Source organism: Larimichthys crocea, chromosome XXIV (assembly GCF_000972845.2).
Source record: "Larimichthys crocea isolate SSNF chromosome XXIV, L_crocea_2.0, whole genome shotgun sequence".
NCBI classification, from domain to species: Eukaryota; Metazoa; Chordata; class Actinopteri; family Sciaenidae; genus Larimichthys; species Larimichthys crocea.
Genome location: NC_040034.1, coordinates 14,304,985 through 14,328,130, shown reverse-complemented (window position 1 = coordinate 14,328,130; position 23,146 = coordinate 14,304,985). Strand labels below are relative to the sequence as shown.

General features: G+C 40.4%; 1 protein-coding gene across 4 annotated transcripts in view; it reads left to right on the top strand.

Annotated features, from left to right (window-relative positions):
• Nucleotides 1–23,146, top strand: part of dlgap2a (discs, large (Drosophila) homolog-associated protein 2a) — a 155,551-nt gene that overhangs the window by 114,968 nt on the left and 17,437 nt on the right. For 3 of the 4 annotated variants that reach the window (XM_027275116.1, XM_027275118.1, XM_019262311.2), the window contains 5 exons: nt 6,308–6,522; nt 12,852–12,920; nt 14,038–14,197; nt 15,095–15,311; nt 17,126–20,466. In XM_027275116.1, coding sequence (XP_027130917.1) covers nt 6,308–6,522; nt 12,852–12,920; nt 14,038–14,197; nt 15,095–15,311; nt 17,126–19,554 — 3,090 coding nt within the window. In that variant the 3' untranslated portion in view covers nt 19,555–20,466. Of the gene's footprint in view, nt 1–6,307; nt 6,523–12,851; nt 12,921–14,037; nt 14,198–15,094; nt 15,312–17,125; nt 20,467–22,181; nt 22,242–23,146 lie in introns of those variants that run through there. The other variant, XM_027275119.1, reaches the window with a different exon arrangement.

The following is a 23,146-nucleotide window of genomic DNA, read 5'->3' as shown; positions in this document are numbered from 1 at the left end:
GCCATAAATCATTTATTGAATTTTAATGTTTTTTTTTAACTGCAATCAAAGTATGACCAACAATGTGTTGTGCTCTTTTTAGATTTTTCTGAATATTTCCTTTTGTGTGCAGTATTTATTTCTGTCAGTTTTCCGTTCCACATGGTTCCTATTAAAGAGTTTTTCCTTGGCCTCAGCCAGGTGAACCAGTCTGCTCTGTCCTGACACTTTTTGTAGTCTTTTGTAAAAAAAACTTTGAGCTCTGCACAAAACAAGTTATTTTTTGATAAGATTGTATTTTTTATGGACAGGACTATTTGTGATGTCCTGTGCTTCCTAGTTTGACTTTTATTGACCCCAATATTAGAACAGCTATAGGCTATCGTCTGATGACAATTTAGTCTCTTTGGGCAGCAGCCAAAGTCTCTGGGCTAGCCAGCGGATATCCCGAAAATATCCTCTGCAGTCCAATTAGCAACTTGATACATGAGAATGACAACAAAGAAACAGTTCTGCTCATCTTTACAAACAGATGCAAACAAAGCCCACTCAAACATGAGTGGTCAATACTACTCAGACTACAAACGGAAACTAGATCCGCTTATGGTGCCAAACTCTTGGTCCCTTGCCAATAGATTCTGAGATTATGAGTTTTGCCTTTCAGCTGTGAGTCTAAATTGTAGGTGAAGTAATAGTGAGAGTAAAAGGTATGAAAAAGTCTTTGGAAACCCAACAGGTCTCATGGTTGCCTAGATTCCGGTAACTGTACAGCTGGTGAATAAATTCTGCTGCAATGGATGGTTCAGTGTCAGTGTAACCTTTATTGTAGCTGCACTGAAAATATCTCACAGTCATGACACATCTACTTTTCCTCAGTTTCCTGTAGGAATACAAAAAAAACAAAAAAACTCCACCAAAAACAGCCTCCTCACAGTAAATTTTTAGCCATGCTGTTGGCAGGGATGTAGGGATGACAATAAGAGTCTGTTGGTCAGTCCACCACTTGAAATATCTCAACATGTATTGGATGAATTGCTGTTTGATGTTTGATAGTGATATCCATGGTGCCAGGAGGATGACCTGGATGGAGGATGATCCAATTACCTCTCATTTAGGACAAAAGTTTTGTCTGTCCAGTGATGCTTTCAATATTTATGACCAACTACCTGCAAAATTAATTAACATCAGCCTAAAATGTACCTTATATTAAGTGCCAATTAGTGCTAATTGTAAGCCTGCTAACACAAATGCGTCGCTGTGTAGCTAGTAATATGCTAAAACTGTGATGCTGTGTCTCAGTATGCATACTTCCATACTAACACTTGCTCTTTGCGCCCGAGGAAGCTGCTGGATTTGAGGCGGTTGCTGCAATTACAGCAGTATACAAAGATTTAGATTTCTGTTTTGGCAGGTAATTATTGGTACTAATGCTTTGCCCGGTTGCAGTTGAGCCAAAAATAAGAAAAAGCAGTAAACTGTCACAAGCATAATTATTAGCTAGTGCACAATTCAGATTAAGACAACACTACCCTGCTGAAATTAGGACACTATGCCAGGAAGTCCGTAGTGTACAGTGTACTTCACAGAAGTGTACTGACAAAAGTATCCGAATTAAGACACAGCATTAGTCTTGTTATAAGATTGTTGGACACTGAGACTAGATGTGTTTCTGATCGTCACTTATTTTGTGTTAGACTAGAAGTAGCACTGCTAATAACACTTGCTTCAAGTAACATTATTAGAATCAAAAGGATGAAAGTATCAGCAGTGGCTTATATCAGCAGATATTTCACAAACCTTCTAGTGCATGACTGATTCCTTCCTTCATTGAGAGTGTCTATTTACACTTCTGTGCTACCATCTGATAACATAAAGTGCCAATAAATAAACAACAAAAGGACAAGGTGCACACACGGACTTTAAAATTTGACATGTGTGGGCGTGTATGTGTGAAAAGAGAAAGACGAGAGAACAAGAGTTGGTGGTGGGCGTGCTGTAGGTGTTTAGTCAGGTCTGGTAAGGAATCCATGTATCCATTCTCTCCTGCGAGGTGGGAAGAGAAGTCAGAGAGAGAAAAGAAAACAGCACCTGCTCCAACACACACAGCGTGCCCATGCAATCTTGTGGGAGGAAATGAGAGGCTAGAGGCTGGTGGGTGGGATTACCAATGACTGAACCTTTAAGAGCTCTCTGCCTTCCTTCCTTTCTATCTCTCTCTCTCTCTCTCTATCTCTCTCTCTCTGCCATTTCTTTACCTTTCTACAGTATATCCCTACTATCCTGTCTCTCCTTTCTGTCTTTTTCTGTCTCCATGTCTATCTCACTCTATTCCTTAACTTAATGGCAGTGACTTATGCTTCTTAGTTGGAGAGGTGTTGTGTATAGATAGAGCTGCAGAGTTAATCAATGAAATGCACTGCTGCACTGCAGGAGCATTGGCTGAGGAGTGCCTACCCGCTTTACCCACCACACACACACACACACACATACATATATATATATAATATTATCTATATGTAATATATCTATATACAAACCACGTTATCTGTGGCCCCCCAAAGATGTAAAAGTGTACACACATATACTAATGTCTGCATCGACCTGCTATGAGATGCATGCGAGCCATTATTTACTGGCAACGTTGATGTGCTAGGACAGCTTGGGCATACAGTACTGTATGTGTGAGGAGTACCCCGGCGGGTATCAGGAAAACCTTGATCATAACTAAAATGTCTAAAAATCTAATAAAAAATGTCTGTTCTTTATAAAGCCAAATACAGTGAATTAGAGGAGGTAAAAGTTCTGTAACTTTAAATATGAATCTTCACACTTGGGCTGCAAATTTTCACACGAACCTCGGCTCATATTCGCAAAGGGCTTCACGTCATCGCCATAAAATGCACTATCGAACAGAACGCTTAATAAGGAGCAGCCGAATCATCAAAACCTCTGCAAATAATCGCACAGAGTGCTTGTAGATGCACACTCACCTCTAAATCACACAGGATCTTTAGGTCAGTGTCTATGTCATCAAGCATCCCCATTTCAGCTCCACTGAGCATGCCGGGACGCCATGTGTGTTTTCACAGCAGTCAATACGAGCGCGCTGCTTCCCAGTCTGTTCCTTTATCTTCACAGGGAGACACCCTCCAATCTATCCAGTTTATCAGCGAATCCAAATTAAACAAATCTCACCACAGCTTGCGCCCGTCCTCTGGCGTTCCGTTCATTAATTAGACGTCTAAAAATATCAAACCCCTCCAAGACTCAATTAACCCATCGACTTCATTTGGTAGCTGGTGCATGCCTGTCTTTGGAGGGGAGATGAATGACTTTTATCAAAGTGTGTGTGTGTGTGTGTGTGTGTGTGTCTGTTTGTGTCTGTCTGGGTGTTTTGGATAGAGAGGGCCTCAGAGAAAGCTTGCCATGTATTCTTTATTCATGCATGTCTATGTTCTTTTCTGCATGGCGCGTGATGCATCTTTTTGTGCTTCTTTTTGCAGCAATCATTCGTTACCATTTTTCACGTGTAACACCGCAGCCTTCCGCTGAGCTTCACAGACCTAGAGGACACTCTGTAATCCCCATCAATCATGCTAACGCCACAATACAGACGAAACACAAGAGTTGGAGGCTGCTTTGACCCAGCGTGCTCTGTAATTAACAAAGAGTGGGTTGTAATAAAACTGTAATTGATCAATTATTCAGGCTGTTTTGATTTGATGTGACACTTGTGAGAGTAGTAATCATGAGTGGGCGTTCATTGATGCTAGAGGTTAGTAGAATTTGTGTTTTCAGGATGTAAACGAACGGACATTTTCAGTGCTGCTGATGAATTTTATGTCTCTCGCAACTCATGTGTCTGAATCAAGCTTTTCATGCTTATTTGTCATTCAAACTGTTTTATTTTCAGCAGTGCATTGTTGATTTTTCTTTATATTCAATAATAATCGCATTTGTTATTTTCCAATAGATGACATTTGCATCAGAAAATGATTAGAGTCGTGTGTCTGACGCATAAGTGACATTTGGATCAAGCCTATCTCGTTCTGACATTTGCCACAGCACGTCAGCTGCCACCCAGTTCATTGTGAACCTGTGAGCAGCGAGTTAGTCACTGACTGGAATAGGAGGAAAGTTTCAAGGAAAACAACCAACCAACACACCGTATCCGTATAATCACACATTTATACAGTTTGAACTGTTAATTAAGGCTGGGAGGCTATTTTTAACTCCTTCTGAGTGCAGCTCTGTTCCAGTGTTACTGTAAAGTCAGAGAAATATGGACCCAAGTCAGATTTAACTTAATGAAATCTAGAGCTGGGTGCATTGGCTCTGCGCCGAGGCTAATCCGGCTGCCAGGATGTTAAAGTGACGGATGGGTACAGCATCAGAGAAGCCTTTAACTTCCACACAGAATTTAATGATTACTGACAATGTCATATTTTATGAGTGCAGATCATTGACCATGGATATGCGTGTCCAGCTAAAGCTTCTGAGCATCGCACACAGTACAGCAGAGAGCAACCAAATCTACAAAGGAAAACAGAAAACAAGGGAAGGGAAGGACGGGATGTTTGTGGTTGTAGAGGGTCTGTTCATCTGTGTGTTGTCTATGTTTGTATGAGAGGCTAAGACCCCTGACTCAGCTGCTACTGTTGTTGTCACACTAATTGAACTGTGTTGTACTGTTCAACTAAAGTGAGAAAACGCTAGCATGTGTGTGTGTGTGTGACAGATAGAGAGAGAGAGAGAAATTGAAAGAGTGGTATTGTGTGTGTAATGAGCTTCTGAACAATCATCATCAGTTCATTAAATGAGCGGGTGAAGTTAACCCAGCAGATTTTAATAAGCTACATCACAATCGCCGATACAGAAAACTATTAGGATCATATAAAACCATTTCTACATGTTGTAAAATAGTACATAACATAATTGAATCCGATTTTTCTTTCGCCGAGACTCAGATTCAGATTCAGAGAAGAATTTTGCTCTGTATTTACACAATTTTTGTTATAAATATTATACCAGTAACATGCCCCGCTTGAAATGGATTCCTATAACAACACTGCCTTTCTGGGAAAAGCATTCAAGTGCATTAACTTCGACAGATGCTCTGTTTGTCCGCATTCAACATTTAAAACTGCTGTAATGTCTCTTGTTCAGTGTGAAATATTTACTCCACATGCAGTAAAGACAGAGAGTGCGACACCCTCGTCTCACCCTGAATGCTGACGTCTGGATACCTGGTTTTGAAAATTGAAAAAGTGAAAGAAAATTGCCACATGTACACTGCTTGCCGTTTCCACGCGCAATAGCTGCAACAGAGTGAGCAAAGATAGCCTTTTTTTGTTTTTATTTTCAAGCTTTATTTTGTCAGTAATTACAATCAACAGGCCAGCCAAATTTCGAACAGCTTTTCAGTCAAGGTTTTCAGCACTCAGTAACCTGGCCAAACTACAACAAAGCTAAAATACTGAGCAGCTGTGGAAGCTGTGTGAAGATTTTAATGTGTGTTGACTCATTATGAAAATGATCTTGTGTAACTCAGTGGATGGAACTAACTGTGGCAGAGGTAGGGGGTTGGATTCAAGTGTCTATCAAATGGCACATTGCTTCATCACTGGAAAATGTTATAGCAGTGCTTTTTATGGTTTTAGTGCTTTAACACTGCTTCATTTAGATTTAACGTGGTTCTCTAGGAGTTAGGAAAAAATCTGCTTTTATAATATATTGCAGAGTCATTGCACTTTTGCATTACAGAGGTGGGAAAAAAAAGGAACTTTCAAGACTTACCGTTATGACCTTTTAACTACAGCAACAATATCCAAGAAAAATGTGCAACTTAACAACAGATGAAAAAGTATAATATGAAAGATGAAATTCAGATAATTGATCCGATCATCTGGCTCGACAGTTCCTCTCAGCTCTATTGAGTCTCCTTGAGTGCATTGCTTTGGTGACAATCCACTTATTTTGGTTCACACATAGCATATTTTTTCAGCCACAGCAGGCAGCTGTTTTTTGCAAACACCAAATGGCAGAGAGAGAAAGTAAACAACCCGCTAGTGAACACAGTGAAGCATTTAGCAGCTTCAGTTTTTCCATGGTGGAGAATGAACCATAGCTAAATGAAGGGTAAATATTGGATTTACATTCATCAGGCGTCCAAATACACAACTTTAAACAAACGCCAATGTTGCTTTGCTTCTGTTGGATGTGTAAACAGGTGGCCGTTTGCTGACATCTCTGCCACAACAAGAAAAATAATGAATGCATATCTTAAGCTATTATTACATTGACTATTTACTCTCCATGTGCCACCCAGGTGCCCCAGGATGACTGGGGGGGTTACCCAGGCGATGGGAAGGATGATGAGATCCCTTGTCGTCGGATGCGGAGCAGCAGCTACGTTAAAGCCATGGGGGATGAGGAGAGCGGAGAGTCGGACTCCAGCCCCAAGACATCGCCTCAGAAGCTGGTGCGGCCTGACGCCCTGGTCAAGGCTATCATCAGACCCAGGGACCTGCTGGACTCCCAGAGGTACAACACATGCAACTTAAAGATTTCAAAAGTTCATTTTGTTCTTTCGGTTCTTTTTGCCCTTTTTCTTGCATGTTTCCTTTGTGTTCCTATTTTGAGATTTTACAACTTTCTCAGCTTAGTATCTAATTGTATTTGGAGCAACATCGTACTCCTTTATTTATTTTCTTTAATACATTCCATCTAGCAGTGTTGGCAGTCTTCTTATGCTCGTGCCTCATCACTACATCAGTGTCAAGCACTTGATAGCCGAACCCCTCATTAGAATCCCTTTATGGGTATTCATATCAGTGTCTTCAACTGTAAGCAAGTGTTCAGTGCATTCTTCTGGGATGTGTCCCATTAAATGGTGAGGAAATAGAGGGCTTTTGTCTTGGTAAGTCAGCGGCGGAAGAAAACACTCGTAAGAGGATTACATGATGAGACAAGCTGAAGACAATAAGTGAGATAATATATAAATAATGAGAGTTATTATGGTGGCAACATTAACGGATCTGTTAGATTATGATAAAATTTGATTATTAATAAAGAGTAGTGCATTTGTAGTAATGTTATAACTGAGCGACCATTCAGCTGGGGTTGCTGTGGTTGTGTTATCATTAACATAAATATTAAGATTATCTACCTTTCTAAATATTTATGTGTGCAAAGCCAATTATTCTACTGAGTGAGATACAGTGACGATGCACTGCAGGGGTTCCTCTAAATATGTTTTAGGCCAGATATGAATATTTTTTCCTGCTGCTTTTATTGTGTATTGTATGTCCTGATAATTGTCTGTTCTATCTTTCCGCCCTGTATTTGCCTCACCTTCCGTTGCACCTCACATCCTATCTCCATCTTTATTCTCTTTGTTTTTCACAAATGACAGTACTGAGGAGACAAGCAAATACAACAGACGTTGCTATCACCTGTCATTTGTTGCCGTTAAAAAGGCTACTTTTTTCCATTATTTCTAATAGTTTTTTGGTGTTCATTTTTCAATTATGAATTCACAAGTGAAACCATTCTAGCGTTACTTATTGTCTCTTATTTTACTTCCCATTTGTATTGTTGTAGTACTTCAGACACCAAATTATTGCATTGTGCAAGTCATATTTTAAAAGGTGGCATGACAAGAAAGCTAATTCCCTGTAGTTCCCCCTTCAAAGGAACCCATTCCTCTTTATTCCCAGCAGAATGTGAAAACAGTAATTACAGCCAAAATGCACAAGATTATTTTAATAATATGACAATTTAAAAATCTCCAAGTTGTACTCTTTCAAAAAGCAATCTTTTTATCTGGGTTTTCTCTGCTTTGTGAGTCGAGCATACTAATGCATTTTCTTAGAAAAGGTTTGAGTTCAGTGTGGAAGACCCCATCTGAGGCTTTTAGCAGCATTCTGCTTGTACTGTTCTTATTTCCACACAATCAGATACCGTCTTTGCCTTTACTTTTAATTTCTTATTGAGAAAACTTTAGAGGTAACTTCCATTATGCTTGAATGACCCTTGAGGGTCTATTTATATTCAACAAAGGTGTATGCCTTAAAACCTCAACAAGGTTAGAAACAATTGATTTCTGGTAATTGTATTTGAAGTCAAGTTTGGTTGAAGTTGTTGTAGTTGGCTGTGGGCATTGCTTCATTTTTGGCCAATTAAATCACCTGTTGTGTCCCTTCACTTAAAATCAGTTTGCTTTATGCGCTCCAGCACTTCGCTAATGAAAGAAAATAGTTTGGTACTGCCACAAAACCTTCACCAAAGACTGAAATCGATGTCATTATGTCCAAGGTGTCAATATCAATATCAGTCCATATCAGTATCAATAAGGCAGTGAGCAGAAGTGATGATGGTGAAAGCGAGTAGGGCCAAATAACCAAACCCAATTATGTTGGTATTGAAAGGTATCGAGGTTGTTCTGAAATCATTGGAAATTGGTCTAAATAGTCAAAATCTTTTCTGTGACATTATAGGAACAGAAATATGACTTTTACAACTCAGGACATCCTGATATCACATGCTTGGACAACTGACGTTACTTTGTAATGCTAAAGTGACTAAAAGCCAGTAGAAGCAGTATTCCATCAACATCACATATTGAATAATCTCTTTTTTAAATAGACTGAATGTTAAGTAAATATTTGGATAGAGAAATAGAGAAAGGGAATCCATGAAATTGCAAAAAAAATAAATAAATAACAAAGGAGAAGAAAATTGCCAGTATTGTTTCTATAAAGACATCATTCAAACAGCTAAGGCTTGGAAATGCTGTTGCTGTTGGAGTACAATGTGAGTATATCATCTGTCTTTTCTCTGCCACACAGTGTGTTTTAGTCAGGTAGGTTTACTGGACTGTGTAGAAAAACTCTTCTGCATAAATCACAATGTGTCTGTTCACTTTCTGGTCTGCACAAGCCCAAAGGCAAATAATCTGACATGAATTGTAGACTTTATGCAAAGACAACCTTCTGTCTGACCTCAGTGTAGAATGTGACAGGCACTTATCTGCAGTATGCAATGTCAGACACAGTCACAGTAAGACCCAGCCATAAAAACACTGACTAACAGGGATGATTCCCTCACTCTCATTGTCATATCCTCCTCTCACTCTCCGTGGCGCTGACCCCATGCTCACTGCCATTCAGCAGAGGTTTTTTAAATTCCTACTCTCTTGTAAAGAACATCTCTTTCCCTGGAAGCTCGAAAAACCGCAGCGGGTAACACCCACAGAATCTGCTAATATACATCGCCACTGTTAAGCTGACCCTGATGAAAACACATATGTGCATACACACAAACTAAATTGATAAGCATTTCTGGCAGTGTTTGTGATGTCTCTCTGCAGGATGACAGGACAGCAGAGGCATTCATGGGCCACAAGTAGTATCCATGTATGCTTACGTAATAAGCCAGATATATTAATCCCAGAGCATATATAATGACAAACTGAATGCTATTGATTGTAATCGCTCAGGAACATAACGATATCTGCCACAGGAGACATCGTTAGGCTTTTTTAACATGTAGTTATGTATGAGGCAGCTACAGTGAGGTATGCCTCTTTTTCCACATGGCAAAGCTTCTCACGACTATCCATTTTGAATATCCTGTAAACAGTGAATGATTTATGAGGATGCAACAGCAGGAAGGGCTATCAGTTGCAGTTATTGTACTCCAAGGCCCATATGAATAATGGGTTTCTCAGTGGTTAGACCAAGAGTCTGCTGGGCTCTAGTGAAAGGAAGATATTGACCAGCGTGGATCAGGCTGTGTGGCCTACCTCTGAGTCCATTGACTGCTGCTGCAGCATTGTTGATATTTAGGGTGTCATTACTGAAGAGTCCTGATACTCCCCTGAACTTACTCTAAGAATAGCATGGTATTTTGGATTCAAATGGAGCTGAATGAGTTTTTTTGTTCTCTATCTTTTGCATCCTCCGATTATTTCCCGTTTTTACTGAGTGCGACAATTTGAGACAAGTTCGGTGCAGCGCCAGATCAATAAACCAGCCAGAAGAAAATATCAGCCAGTAATAGCTAAGGCAAATACACAATAGATTGGTATTGGTGTATGTTCTGGCCAGTGGATAAAAGGATATTGCAGTACAGAGTTAGAGGGGTAAAAGATGTGTGTGAGGTAATTTAGTGTCTCCATTGCACCTTCAGCATTGACAAGATAATTTTTCAACTGTAAAATGTCCCGCTCTGTACATGTTAGTCACAACTTCCAAAAAGAGCACATTTAAGAGATAAGATAAGACAATATCACATATTTTTTTATCAGCTTTTTTGCTGAAAAGGGTGAAAAATTCAATGTTGTTGACAACAATTGTTTTACATTTGGATATGTATTTTATCATTTGTTCAGAAGTGAGCCTATTTAAATTTCTGGTATTCTTGGAAACATCATCCTGCCATCCATATCTGTTACTGTTATAAGTGTGCACATGAGAGCTAAAGCGGATTCGGAGTGCCACCTGACATGAGAGCTCTCTATGGATTGAATTAGATTGGATTTAAGACAGACATGACGTAGGTTAGATTTCCTCTTGCTCTTGTAGCAATTTGATGTCCCGCGGGGGCATTCAGTTGGGCCAAACACAAATTTGACAGCAGCAGCTCCCTGAAGCGAATCATGTTAAAGTGAGAACAAGGTGTCAGGTTGTGTCACCTCCCTCCATCTTTTCCCTCTTTCAAGCTCATTGTCGTTCCCGCGGTTGACAGGATTGCCTCTTTGTTCGTCTCTCCAATAAAGAATACATCACAGTCATGGCCCACTGAGCAGGAACAGCCAGTGCACTAGAAAGAAAGTTAGATGTCAATGATTGTTTTAATTAATAATCGTTTACAACCCCAACAACCCTTCCATTACAACTTCACCCGCAGGTCCTGTGCGTCTGCAGAGCCGACAGCTATGATGAATTGAATATAAATCAGCTTTTTTTGTGCCATAGTAGGACCTGCCAAAGATGTTTAAAGAATGTATTAATGATGATGGGAACTGGATGAAATGTGCTAAATTTCACAATTACCCATTAGCATAATTAGTCACTCAATAATAATATGTCACATCTGATAGCAGGTTGCATTGACACACATGCTCAGAAGAATATCAATAATTAACCTCATTCTCTGGAAGCTTAACTGCTTTTTAAATGAATGTGGTCCAAAGTGCGTCTAAAACACCACAAACCAATCAATCCCATCCATTTCTGGCAGTTTATAAAACGCTCACATTTGTTTGCCCCCCATCCATGATTAGCTTCTTGAGGAGCCATAATTAATTAAGATAACCGTTCGATAATTCCTGATTCAACATAATGTAATTATTCATTCAGATAACATTTGGTATGAGTATTTTTTTCCTCAGAGCTCAAGGTCAAAGCAGAATTCCAGTCCATTGATCTGTGGCTGCGTGGGACGTGTCATGCATAGTTAGCCTACTTTTCTGTTGGCAAGGCTTATTCTCAACATGTTTTTTTCCTTCACTATGAAAGTAACACTTCATACTATGGTAAAGACGGGTCCTTTTTTTGTCTCCTGCTACCTAATGTCTCATTCAGAAGGGTATTAGCTGCTGAATAAAGCTCCTGATTTTTTAATAGAAAGAGTTGTGTGTGTTTTACAATACAGAGCGTGTTTGCTTTGGACACACTGATTTTGAAGTGTATTAAACATTTTCATTTATATTTCCTTCTTCAGCGTTTCCTCTTGTTATTTTCCACCCCATTGGGAACTATTGAGAAGATATAATTATTCTCCATAGGGCTTTGCAGTGCAGTTCTTGTGTCAAAAGGAAACATATCTGCTGATTTCCACCTAACAGACACATTTCTGCGACAAGTTTCTGGCCTCATCCGCTTGGTCTCAAGTTTGTATTCTTGTTCGTTAACCCTTCTTACAAAGTCTTTTCTCCTGCAGCTATCTTTTGTTTTCACGCTTCAGAATTGTCCTTTGTCCTTTGTCCTTGTTCCATGTACTGTTAAAATCAGACACGTTGCTTTGAACTTTTCGTCTCAGAAATCAGCACACAACAGCTATTGTCAAGGATGGACTTTTTTTTTTTTGAAAGGCTACTTTCACTGGCGGCGTGAAAGGCAGGAAGTGTGAGATTCCCATCTTCCCTTGCCTTTATATTGGCCAACAATGGAAGTGCATTAGCACCAATCAGAGACATTAGAGGAAATTTGCTCTGGCATGATTTGATTAAGGGCCGACGCATTCTCAAAACAGCCTCCCTTCACCCAAATGACGATAGTAGACATCTCTACAGGCAGGGATGGATGAAGTATGCCTCAGTATTGCTTCAGCCAGTGCACTTATATCTGATCTTGTCAGCTAAAAAGCTCCAATAAGTTTCATTGCTCAGGGACGGACGTTAGGTAGTTTTTTTCTCATTTGGTTCAATTAACTAAATCTAATTAGACACACAGGGAAAGAATGTGTGTTTTATGATATAAAGTAATTGGTTTTTGTGTTCAGCATAATTTTTGCTTTGTGCTGGTATGCGTGTGTGTGTGTGTGTGCGCATACTGTGCGACAAAACTCATAACACACTCCTCATTACGTTGTTTCATTAATAAGTTATTGTGTTAAACAGGCAATTCTGTCTGCCAACCAAATGTAACTGTGACATTGTCCCACTTTTATCATTACTTGAGGGCCATGCTGGTCATATTGTATCACCCTAATGTTTGCAGCACTTTGGTGAAAACTCCCAAGCAAACATTCAGTTCACCACAAATGCCATACAGAGCCAGTTCCATTGGACTTGTGCCCAGTGGCGTCACCTCCATCCAACTCCCACTTGTGGGACCCAGTAACTCTGTTTTCTTTTCTACCCACAGCTCTTACCGCCTGGATAAAATCAACAGTGACATGCGTAACTACATCACCAATTTTGCTGCAGACTTAAGGTGAATACAGGCTCGGCGCCTCCCCTCCCCTTACCTCTATTGCTGCCATGTTGCAGTGGTCAGATGACTGAGCCAGCTGGCTTGCTGCCCTGCTTACATACTCAATATGGACACCTCACAGAGCAAACACTCAAGACCAGTCAGTGAAAGGTCACCCGGGGCAATCTGCTCATACTGGCAAAGCATAAAGCATTGTTAAACGCAGTACAGATATAATTTGATTTACTGCTATACATTGCACCAGCATAGTATTAAACAGCTTTTTTATACCACATTAAAAATGAACTCATTAAATAGTATGATTAAGAGATTAATCCACTTTCTATTTCCAGCGTTTTATTACTTTTATGACTTGATGACCTGGATGTTTCTGATCTGGAATATTTTGAAGGTTAATATTATTTTACACATACACACAGCTTTGCTACGACATGACAAGATTGATTGGGGGACTTTTAATCCCACTGTCATTTCTTTGCTGTCAAACAGTAGCATTTATCTCTATGAAAAGAAAAACTGCTTACTCATCTCTGTCATTAGAAATAGATCTGGCGGGAAAAACCCCATTTGATATTCCTAATGTGCCTCATGTAGTATTCTTTAGTTATACTTGTAGTACGTTTTCTTCTTCTATGTTTTTCTATTAGTCTCTCCAGAAAATTTCAGACCAGTGTTTGGTTTCTGAACATCTCTCTTGCACTGCTGGGGTAGCACTTTTAATTGACCTGCCTGACACCGGGGTGGCTCTCTGAAGTGCTTGCTCACTAACTAGCTCCTGATTTGCATTTCCCTCATTTCCAAGCATTGATTGGACGTTTCAGCAGAACAGAAATCGAACTGCCTCTTTTAAGGACACTGGAGAACACGTCAGTGTAGCCGGGGAGAAAAGAAAGAGACACACAATGTCATAACCAGTCTCCTTCTCAAGTTCAAGTTTCCCAGAGGAGGCCTGCTGCCCTTAACAACACCTAATTGTTTTGTCATCAATTGCACCTGTAGCCAATAGTCAAACTGTTTGTTTGTTAGTTAAATTACATTTAATTGACTTGCTTAAGAAATCACCACCATGGCTATAGTCCCACTCCCTGCCTGCTTCTCCTTGTCTCTCTCCGTTCAGTCAGAGCTACCACTTGCAAGCCACCAGGGACATGCACCCAAGCATTGCCCTGGATCCCTCTGCCAACTACAACTCTCCCAAGTTTCGCTCCAGGAACCAGAGCTATATGCGGGCCGTCAGCACCCTCAGTCAGGCTAGCTGTGTTAGCCAAGTGAGCCAGGTGAGTCTGCACCATTTCAATTAAGAAGGGTTTTCAAATCTAACCTCGTATTGTCGAGTTGTTGTTCATACACTGAAGGCTGCTGAGGAACCCTGAGGAGATCCCGGGGAGTCCAGCAAAATGAAATGGAATAATTTCACCACAAATTTCTTCTTTTAAAACTTTGTAGAAGATGACTGTCCTACTTTTACTTACACTTACATTTTATTCCACATTGTTTATCTGGATAAATTAAAAGACACAAGCAGAGGTTGTTGAGATATCAATCTTCCTTTTAAAAGAGGCATATTGATTTGTTCAGAGTCTTAAAAGCTTAACTAAACCTTACTACTAATTCCAAATCCCAATAGAACAAGATGTTTGTCTTTGATTATTGACATTCCCAAAAAGAGTAGAGCGATAACTATCAAATCATTTCCATTCAGTAATCAAGTCAGCATCAAAGACATCATGTACATCTGTGACAGCAAGCAGAATATTTAGTGTCAACATCAACAACAAATCCTTTACAGCAAACAGTCTGTGACCTTGATTTCATAAAGATGTTACCTTACATTGTTGCATTCACACAAATCAAGAGCTGCTGCAGTAAAAGGAACCAGCCCGCAGGCTACCTACCAGCGTGGAAATATGACAGAACAACTTCAAGGCAACACTCACAATTGTTTTTGTAAAAACACATTTTCAATTGATCCCTCTGCTGTCTTTTGCCTATTAAGACATGTGCACCTATTTGATTTTAACAGCAAACCTTGTTCTTATTCTCAGGGAAGTTGGCAGAAAAACACTATGTCAGGTTTTTACAGCAGACTAATTTATTTCTCCAGATGAACCTGAGAAATATCCTCACTTGTTTAAGAATGGAGAAAGCATGCTCATGGCTTTTGTTTCTCACAGGTGAGTGAAACAGAAATAAATGGCCAGTTTGAATCAGTGTGCGAGTCGGTGTTCAGTGAGGTGGAATCCCAGGCCATGGAGGCCTTGGATCTGCCCGGCTGCTTCAGAACCCGGAGTCACAGCTACCTGCGAGCCATCCAGGCTGGCTACTCTCAAGACGATGACTGCATCCCCCCCATGACCTCTACTGTCACCTCCACCATCAGGTCTACCACAGGTAAGGGCAAATAGACATAAAATGAATTTGCACAATGCAATGTGTGACATCCTGAATGTTGATATTTTTGTTTGTACTTACAAGTTGACACCAAAAGCTTACATTTGGCATTAACGTGTTAATGGATGAATATAGAACAGTTCGTGCAAACTGGTTGTACTGTAAAACAGCTTCATATCTTTGCATGAATCACTCTTGTATGTTTCCATTGTTTTTGATGGACGTATGATTATTGTAGCGACCACTTGTGAGCTGTGCTAGTTCATCCTACTGTATTTTGGATACAGTGCTTCATCTGCTCATCCATTGGATGCATCAGAGAGTAAAGCTATGAACCCTATTGAAAACCACAAATGGAAATTGTCTGAAGTAAAAATCAGGTCAGAATAAGGACATGACTGCTTTTTCCACTATATTTTGGAAATCTGACTTTTCTTTATGATGCCACATGGTGACACTCACAGCATTATTGCGGACTGGGCAAAGAAATTATGAAATTGGCGTTTGCATTGTTCACTTGCAAACCCAGTTTACACCTAAAAATCACAAAATATACTATGAAATTTCTTCACTCACAAATTCACTTCACACAAGTTATTTTGTCTCATTGCAGAGCACATGTTGACACACAATGAGATCACATTACAGAACTGCACACCACTGTGTCTCGACCTGGATAATCAATAATGTAAACTGAGAATGACTATACCGGTAAATGAACTGTCACACTGGTTAGTTACATATATTACATATGCAAACTTGTTGCGATAAATCTAAACCCTACTCAGCTGACACCTGCATTTATTTCTGATACTGAGCCGTGATTATAAATTGAAAGCTGCTGGTGGTTTGAACAATTCCCATGATTGCTGGATTCACAGAGGAAATGATATGTCCTTGTACAGATGAAGAATATGGGAAGAAAAGAAGAAAATGTGTCTGGAAGAAAAGTCTGAGCGGATTCCACCTCTTCCCACAGTAGATTCATGAACTACATCGGACTATAATAGCGAGGGTTAGAGGTGTGGCCATCTGGAGATGTGCTTATGATCAATTCTTCATACCTATAAATGTTTGCTTACACTGCTTTCTCAGTAAACTCAAATATCTTTGCATTCATAGGATACAGTGTTTGGTATGTGATGGATTTTGCCACTATTTTGGACATGGGATAACTGGTGCTCTGAATCAATCTGTCAAACTGGACCTCACATTTTCAATAGGGTTCATACTATACTTCCTGATTGATGGGAAATGGTTTGGAAGCTTTGCTCATCTTTGCCTCTTTTCATTGCACAAAGTACACATTTCTTTATCTCGACTGAAAGCAGAAGAGCATGCAAGGATTGTTCTTACACCTCATTTATTAGAAATTCTCTTTATTAGTCCATTCTCTGTGATGTGTTCCAGGAGATAGGAGTTTGGCTTTGTGCATTGAAAAGATGTGAAGAATGCATGCTACAAATTAAGGTTGAGAAGGCAGTGTAAACCATTAAAGGAAATGAGTCAAAATGGGAGTACTTTCCCAGTGTTACACTGGTTTTCAACTGCAATGTATAATGATATTACAGATTATTAAAATTCATGAATAAAAACTCCTCAGTAACCATCTACGGTATACAGATGAGTGAATTGGGGCAATACTCCTAAGGATGGCGCTTAGTTCTTGTAGATTTCTGCTATTATCTTATTTTGACTCATGGCATTCAGTGCATGATTTGATGTTACTGCTTTGTGGCAATAAAAAGCACATTCTCTCCAGCTGCTCACACCTGTGGCCATATTACAGATACATATTTACATTTGTCTTCCAGACAGAAATTATGTGCAGGAAGACTCTTGTTTACCCGACCAGGCCAGTGTACATGAGGATTTGGCAGACACGGCCCCTTTGACTCATGATGATCTAGGCTGCCCCATCAGAAGAGACAGACTATACCAAGATAACATGGGGGCTACAGCCAAACCTCTGTCTGGACCACCTGTTTCTCCAAGCCTCTTCAGATCCCCCAGATCTAGTGCCCCAGAACGGCCATCACCAAAAGCCATCCAGGCCAGTATCAAAGAGTCAGCTACCTTGGCTGCAGCAATCAGCATGCAGTGGAAGGAAGAGGTCTCAGCCATGCGTCGAGAGCTAGCTGATCTAAGGAGAGACCTCTGTAAAGAGCTCCGTGCTTTCAACAGTAATTTCAACACTTTCACGCAACATTACAACACATGGTCTCCCCAAGGTGCCAACATGGCTGCTGGAGCTGATGTAGGCTTAAGCGGAGGAGTTGGGACAGGGACAGGATCAAGGTCAGGAGCAGGGGTAGGGGCAGGAGGACTTGGAACGTCTGTGGCTGATAGAGGCACTGGGGGAGCTAGGGAGAAGAAACCCCAAGTATCAAAAGTGTCTGTGGGGACCCAAGCCAGAAGCAAACACCTGGTTCGACAAAGCACTGCCGATGCAGCTGTTAATTGTCCTGAAGAGAAGGAGGAAATGAAAGGTGCCCGCCGAAATCTGCCAAAACAACTTTCTATGGACCCAAGCATTCTTGCCTGTCCACAATCAATGTATGTGGAGAGTGCCATACCACTTTCCTTGGATCCAATACTTCCAGGCCCTGTTAGAGCAGTCGAACCAGAGCCATTTGACTTGACTGCAGTTCCTTCTAGAGCTAAACCAGAACCGGAGCAACCAGACCATGCAATTATGAGTTCATCTGACTTGGTCACCAATGAGCCACTCAACACTAATGATACGGTGCCAGTTTCCTCAGATGCAGCCATTGAAAGCCCTCAGGATCCAGTGACAGTGGAACAAGAAATCCTAATCACTCCACAACTAATAAATATAGACCCATCAACCGGGTCACATTCACAAACTGAACAACCTCACCCTGATGATGTGAAATCCCCAAATTCAGAACTAATTGAAAGAGATAAGAAACAGCTACCATATCCAGTTCCTGTAGTTACTGTGTCTCCACCAGAGGAACATGATTATGAGATCATGTCTGACTCAGAATGTCTGGATCCTGTTACTGTGGATGAGCCAGATCCAGTGTCCCAAGACCCTACTACTGTGTCTTTACCATATTCAGGGCTAGAAGACCTAGATCCTGCAGATCCAACAGAATTAGAGCCAAAACCATCAGACTTACCATTGGTTTCATCTGACCCCATTAGCCAAGACTCATTCCCAGTCTGTGATGCACCCACACCTGATGTTACACCATGTAATCTAGAGACTGATCTCATTTGTCCATCTATTGTGGTGTCAGAGTACCCTGACACAGGCTCTCCTGCAAGTCCAACTGACAGTGACACAAATCCAGATCCCCTGATCACTCTACCCGATTATCCTTCTGACCTTCCCCCAGAGCAAATGACATCAGTCTCAACCTTTGCTTCCTGTTCAGCAGAAACTCAATTCAGTCCTGAAGCAGAGTCCCAAGACTCAGAGTGGCCACCGCTTCCTGAACCACTAGATACCACTCCTATATATCATGCTGATCTGGTCCACTTTGACTTAGTCATGCTGACTTCTCTAGATCAAGATGATCTTGACTCAGTGTTCATGGACCCTGAACCAGATCCATTTGACCTGAGTGTTGACTCTCCATCGAATACAGAGGATTTAGATCCACCCATCTACCAATCAGATTGCCCAAGTTCACCGTTACCTGCTATTGACCCTGCCACACTGTGCCCCTTGGATCCTTCACAGTCAACAGAATCTATCTGTTCAGATCCAGCTTTGGATTATCACTTATCTCCCATACCTCAGGATGTATCCTCAGAATTACACGAGGTCACATTTCCACAGGTCACTGTCACAATATCCCCACCTAGTTCAGTATCTCCTGATACGTCTCTGGAAATGGACTTTGGACCTACAAGTCCAGCCCCAGATCCTCTTCCACCCGATACAGCTCCATCACCATCACCACCACCATCACCATCAGATCTTGCAGACTTTCCCATGGAGGATGTGGACCTGCCACACGTGGAACCAGATGATATGATTGTTGAAACAGTAGAGTGTATGGCTGTATCCCAGGAGTATTTGGATCTTGTGGAAGGAGTTCCCCGAGGTAGTCCTGAGAGGCCCTCAAGCGAGCAGGCCTTTCTGTGGTGCAGGTGGCAGAAGAGGGGCCAGAGACGAGACTCAATGCACAGGAGTGCAAGCGTGGAACTCTGGAGCGGGAGATACGACTACAACAGTGCAGAAATCACATATGTGTCTCTCACCCTGTGAGCTCATACCTCATTCTCAGCAGACAAAATGTAGCTCAAAGTATATTTATAGTTCATGGTAGCTGCCAGTGCACTTTAGAGCAACGTGCAGACCTAAATGTCATGTGATCATTGGCATTCAAAGCAATGACTTCCTCATACACAAACCTGCAGTACCTGCAGGTGAAAAAAAGACTGCATTAGTAGCAGCAAAAAAAGAAAAAACTTTAAGGATTGCACCATACTGCAAGAGTGTGATGAACCCACAATGGTGACAAATTTACTGTACAATCACGCTTCAAAATGACTAATTTACAGTATGAACTTCTCTGAAGCTGGTGTCACCACGTATGTGAAATATCTTCCAGGACAATGCTGCTTAATTCAATGTACTTTATTTAATCAATGGATACACCAGTAATGAATGTTCTTGTTCAGTCAGTGGATTACATCAAAGACATGATGATACATCTATTTTAAGAGACTCTCTTGGAGCTCTGTTATAGACTTTTGGACAAGATGGCCTAATGTATATAAGGCCCCGACAATCCTTGATGGAAACTTTCCTTCCCTTGACCCATTTTGAGCTGTTTATTGTCACTCTAGAGCAGAGTGATGTAAATTTCGCTAGTTATCATATAACTATATCTATATTTATAACTGTTTACTATGTGAGCTGTTGGATGGACTCTGCAGTTATAAAGCAAACGGAAATGATGCTGTGAAATGGTGTTTGCACAATCGTAGATGGAGCTGGAACACTATACTGTTAATTTGCTGAAAAAAAAATAACATAATTCACACTCACGCTCAAATATAATCACAAACCAGTACAGTTATGGTATGTAGCCCCTATGTACACACAATCTCATGTTCCCCACATGCACACACACTTTGCTATCAAACATATACACATATCTTAGGTATAAAGATAAAAAAAAAGATATTTATTTATTTATTTATCATTCATATTTAAAAAAAAACACACAATAAATTATGATTAAATTTGAAAATCTCACTGTAGTAATAGCAGGCCTTGTTGAGAGATGATCTTGTATTTTTTACTGTAATGCTCAGGAATCAAATACTGAGAATGTAATACAACAACTGGGAGTATAATGATGCTGAATTACGTTCTTTCCTGAAAAGAGGTGTACATCGTGTGGCTATTTTTTTTTAAATGTGTGACACTGAAGGATGAAAATTATGTTGTAATGGTGCATGACAGATGGCCTCAATATTTTGTGCATTTCATATCCAGTGCCTCATTATAAAGTATTCGGTTCTATTCATAGTTTCATTTTGATATTCAGTGCAATGAGTGGAGCCTACATGCCACAGAATTCTTTTACCAGCAATGAACAGCTAAAAAGCCAGGCAAATAGATATATCTGTGCTATCTGTCCAATTAATGGGCTCTATATGGAATCGCCCACTGAAGTCTGTGCTCTAATAAAGTGCGCTGGAACAAAAAGAATCTCTGAGCTGAACATCAGTGAGCTGCCAGAAATGAATTGAATATGTGCAGAACACTTCATGAAAGTTTGCTAAATTGACTGGATCTGAGAGGTTTTTTTTAAAGGCTTGAGAAGTTAATTAGGGTGTATTGTTGTATTCGTTTTGTTCATTTCAATGCCAAAAAACACACCATCCTTTTCCTCCCTGGACTCATCCATGTTAAACTTTTAATTAAGAAAACTGTAGTAGCACATAATTTAACCTAGTCTGCGGTGACATTATGTTTATTCATACGATATAATCAGCATATAAACTGCTTCAGGATTCAGTCATTGCAATGAAAGATATTGCCATATAACAACCGGCCCTTTTTCTACTGTGAACTTTGAAATAGTGTAAATGATGCTGACGGGGAGTTGTGAAATTTCTGCTAAATTAAAGGTAGAATTTGTAGAAAAAACTAGACATGCTAGTGCTATACCTTGTGTTTATTAAAGCATTGGATTTGCTATTACATTATATGCAAGAGGAGTGAACTGTCCTACTGCAGTTTACATAAGTGTTTCATTGCTTAATGTATATGTCTATTTTCATTTATTGTTAAAAGTCTTAGAGTTTATGGGGAGTGCCATTACCTCCAAATATCACATTCAGGATCATAATCTTTCACATGACCAAGTACTTGTCAAATACATTACTGTATACGGGGAAAAATTATGTCACTTGTGTCACAATGTTAACAGAGCATTTCTTTTTTCTTCTTGATTTAAGGCACAGAGACATTGTCCAACATATTTAACTTAAACAATTTCTCTAATTTCAGTGTCCATTGGACATTTGTAACCATACTGTAGGAATTGAATTCGATTTTGACAGGACTCAGCTTTCATTTAATCAAAATTGGTCATTGTAATCTCTTGCGAGAGTGCAGCAGTTTCAGGTCAGTGGAACCATGTTGGGAGCAGGGTCATGCAGCCAGGTCAGATAATGCATGTTGACCTCAAACATGGGCCACTGCATCTGTCTTAAGATGGCATAAAATAAACCTACTGTGCAAAATTGTCCTCATAGACTGTAGTTACTCCCTGGATCAACTCTGCATATGCCTTGTGTATTGTAAATAGTCTGTACTTTATGTTTGGGCAGATATGCCCACTTTTCTGAATATCCACCCCACTCCCTTGTTTTCAGGGATCCAGTTCTGCCTCCCCTCCACCTGCAGCATTGATCGGACTTCTCAGCAAACCCCAGGTAAAACTGCAACCTGGGGAATCCTCCATTGCTTCATTTCAATGTGAGGTATATTATTTTAATGAAACATGAGATGTCCTGTGGCAAGTCGATGTTAAGCACATGTTTAAATAATGCTGAGTATCTGCAATTACTCAAACATTCCCAGCCAAAGAAAGCAAACGTGGACTTCATCAGAGGTCAGCATAAGAAAAATGAACTACACGTTACCATTTTTTTATTGAATAAAAAATGAGTGATTCACACTAAAAAGACCTCTCTGTATTAATGCGGATTAACGAGTCGTCAGTGTCCTCCCCTTACGTTCTTTTAGCACAGTTATCTGTTATTTTTTCATGAAGCACTTGATCCACTGCACCTTCACTGCACCCCTACTCTAATCCACCCTCCTCTTTTGTTTAAGTGAGACTGCAGTCATGACGGAGATCGATTGTTAAAAGTGCTTTCTCTGCTGCCGCTTGACATATTTATGATGGCTTCACTTGCCAAAACATCCAACATCCCAAAGTCTGCGAAAACACATTAGCGCACGGACACATAGACACACACCGCCCTTTGGATGATTTCTATTATTAGCCCCTGTTGTGTATTTTAGTGATCCATCGAGTCTAGAGGCCGATTTGTTTTCATGAAGGGTGAGGTTAAGAACACAGTGACATACATCTAACTGGTGACATGCAGATGCTGTTTAGTGTGCCACCAGGAGCAACAGCAGGGGAGTGTCTGGATTACTGACAGCAGCAGCCATTACTAAGAGACGGACTTGTCAGTGTGACTTTCATGAACAGCAGGACAACATCTGATGCATTATACACAAGTGAAAGAACGTCCTTGGTCCTCACATCAAGAGGAACTGGCTGTAAAATGATTATATTTTCTGCCACAGGGGTGTTTTGTGTGTTACA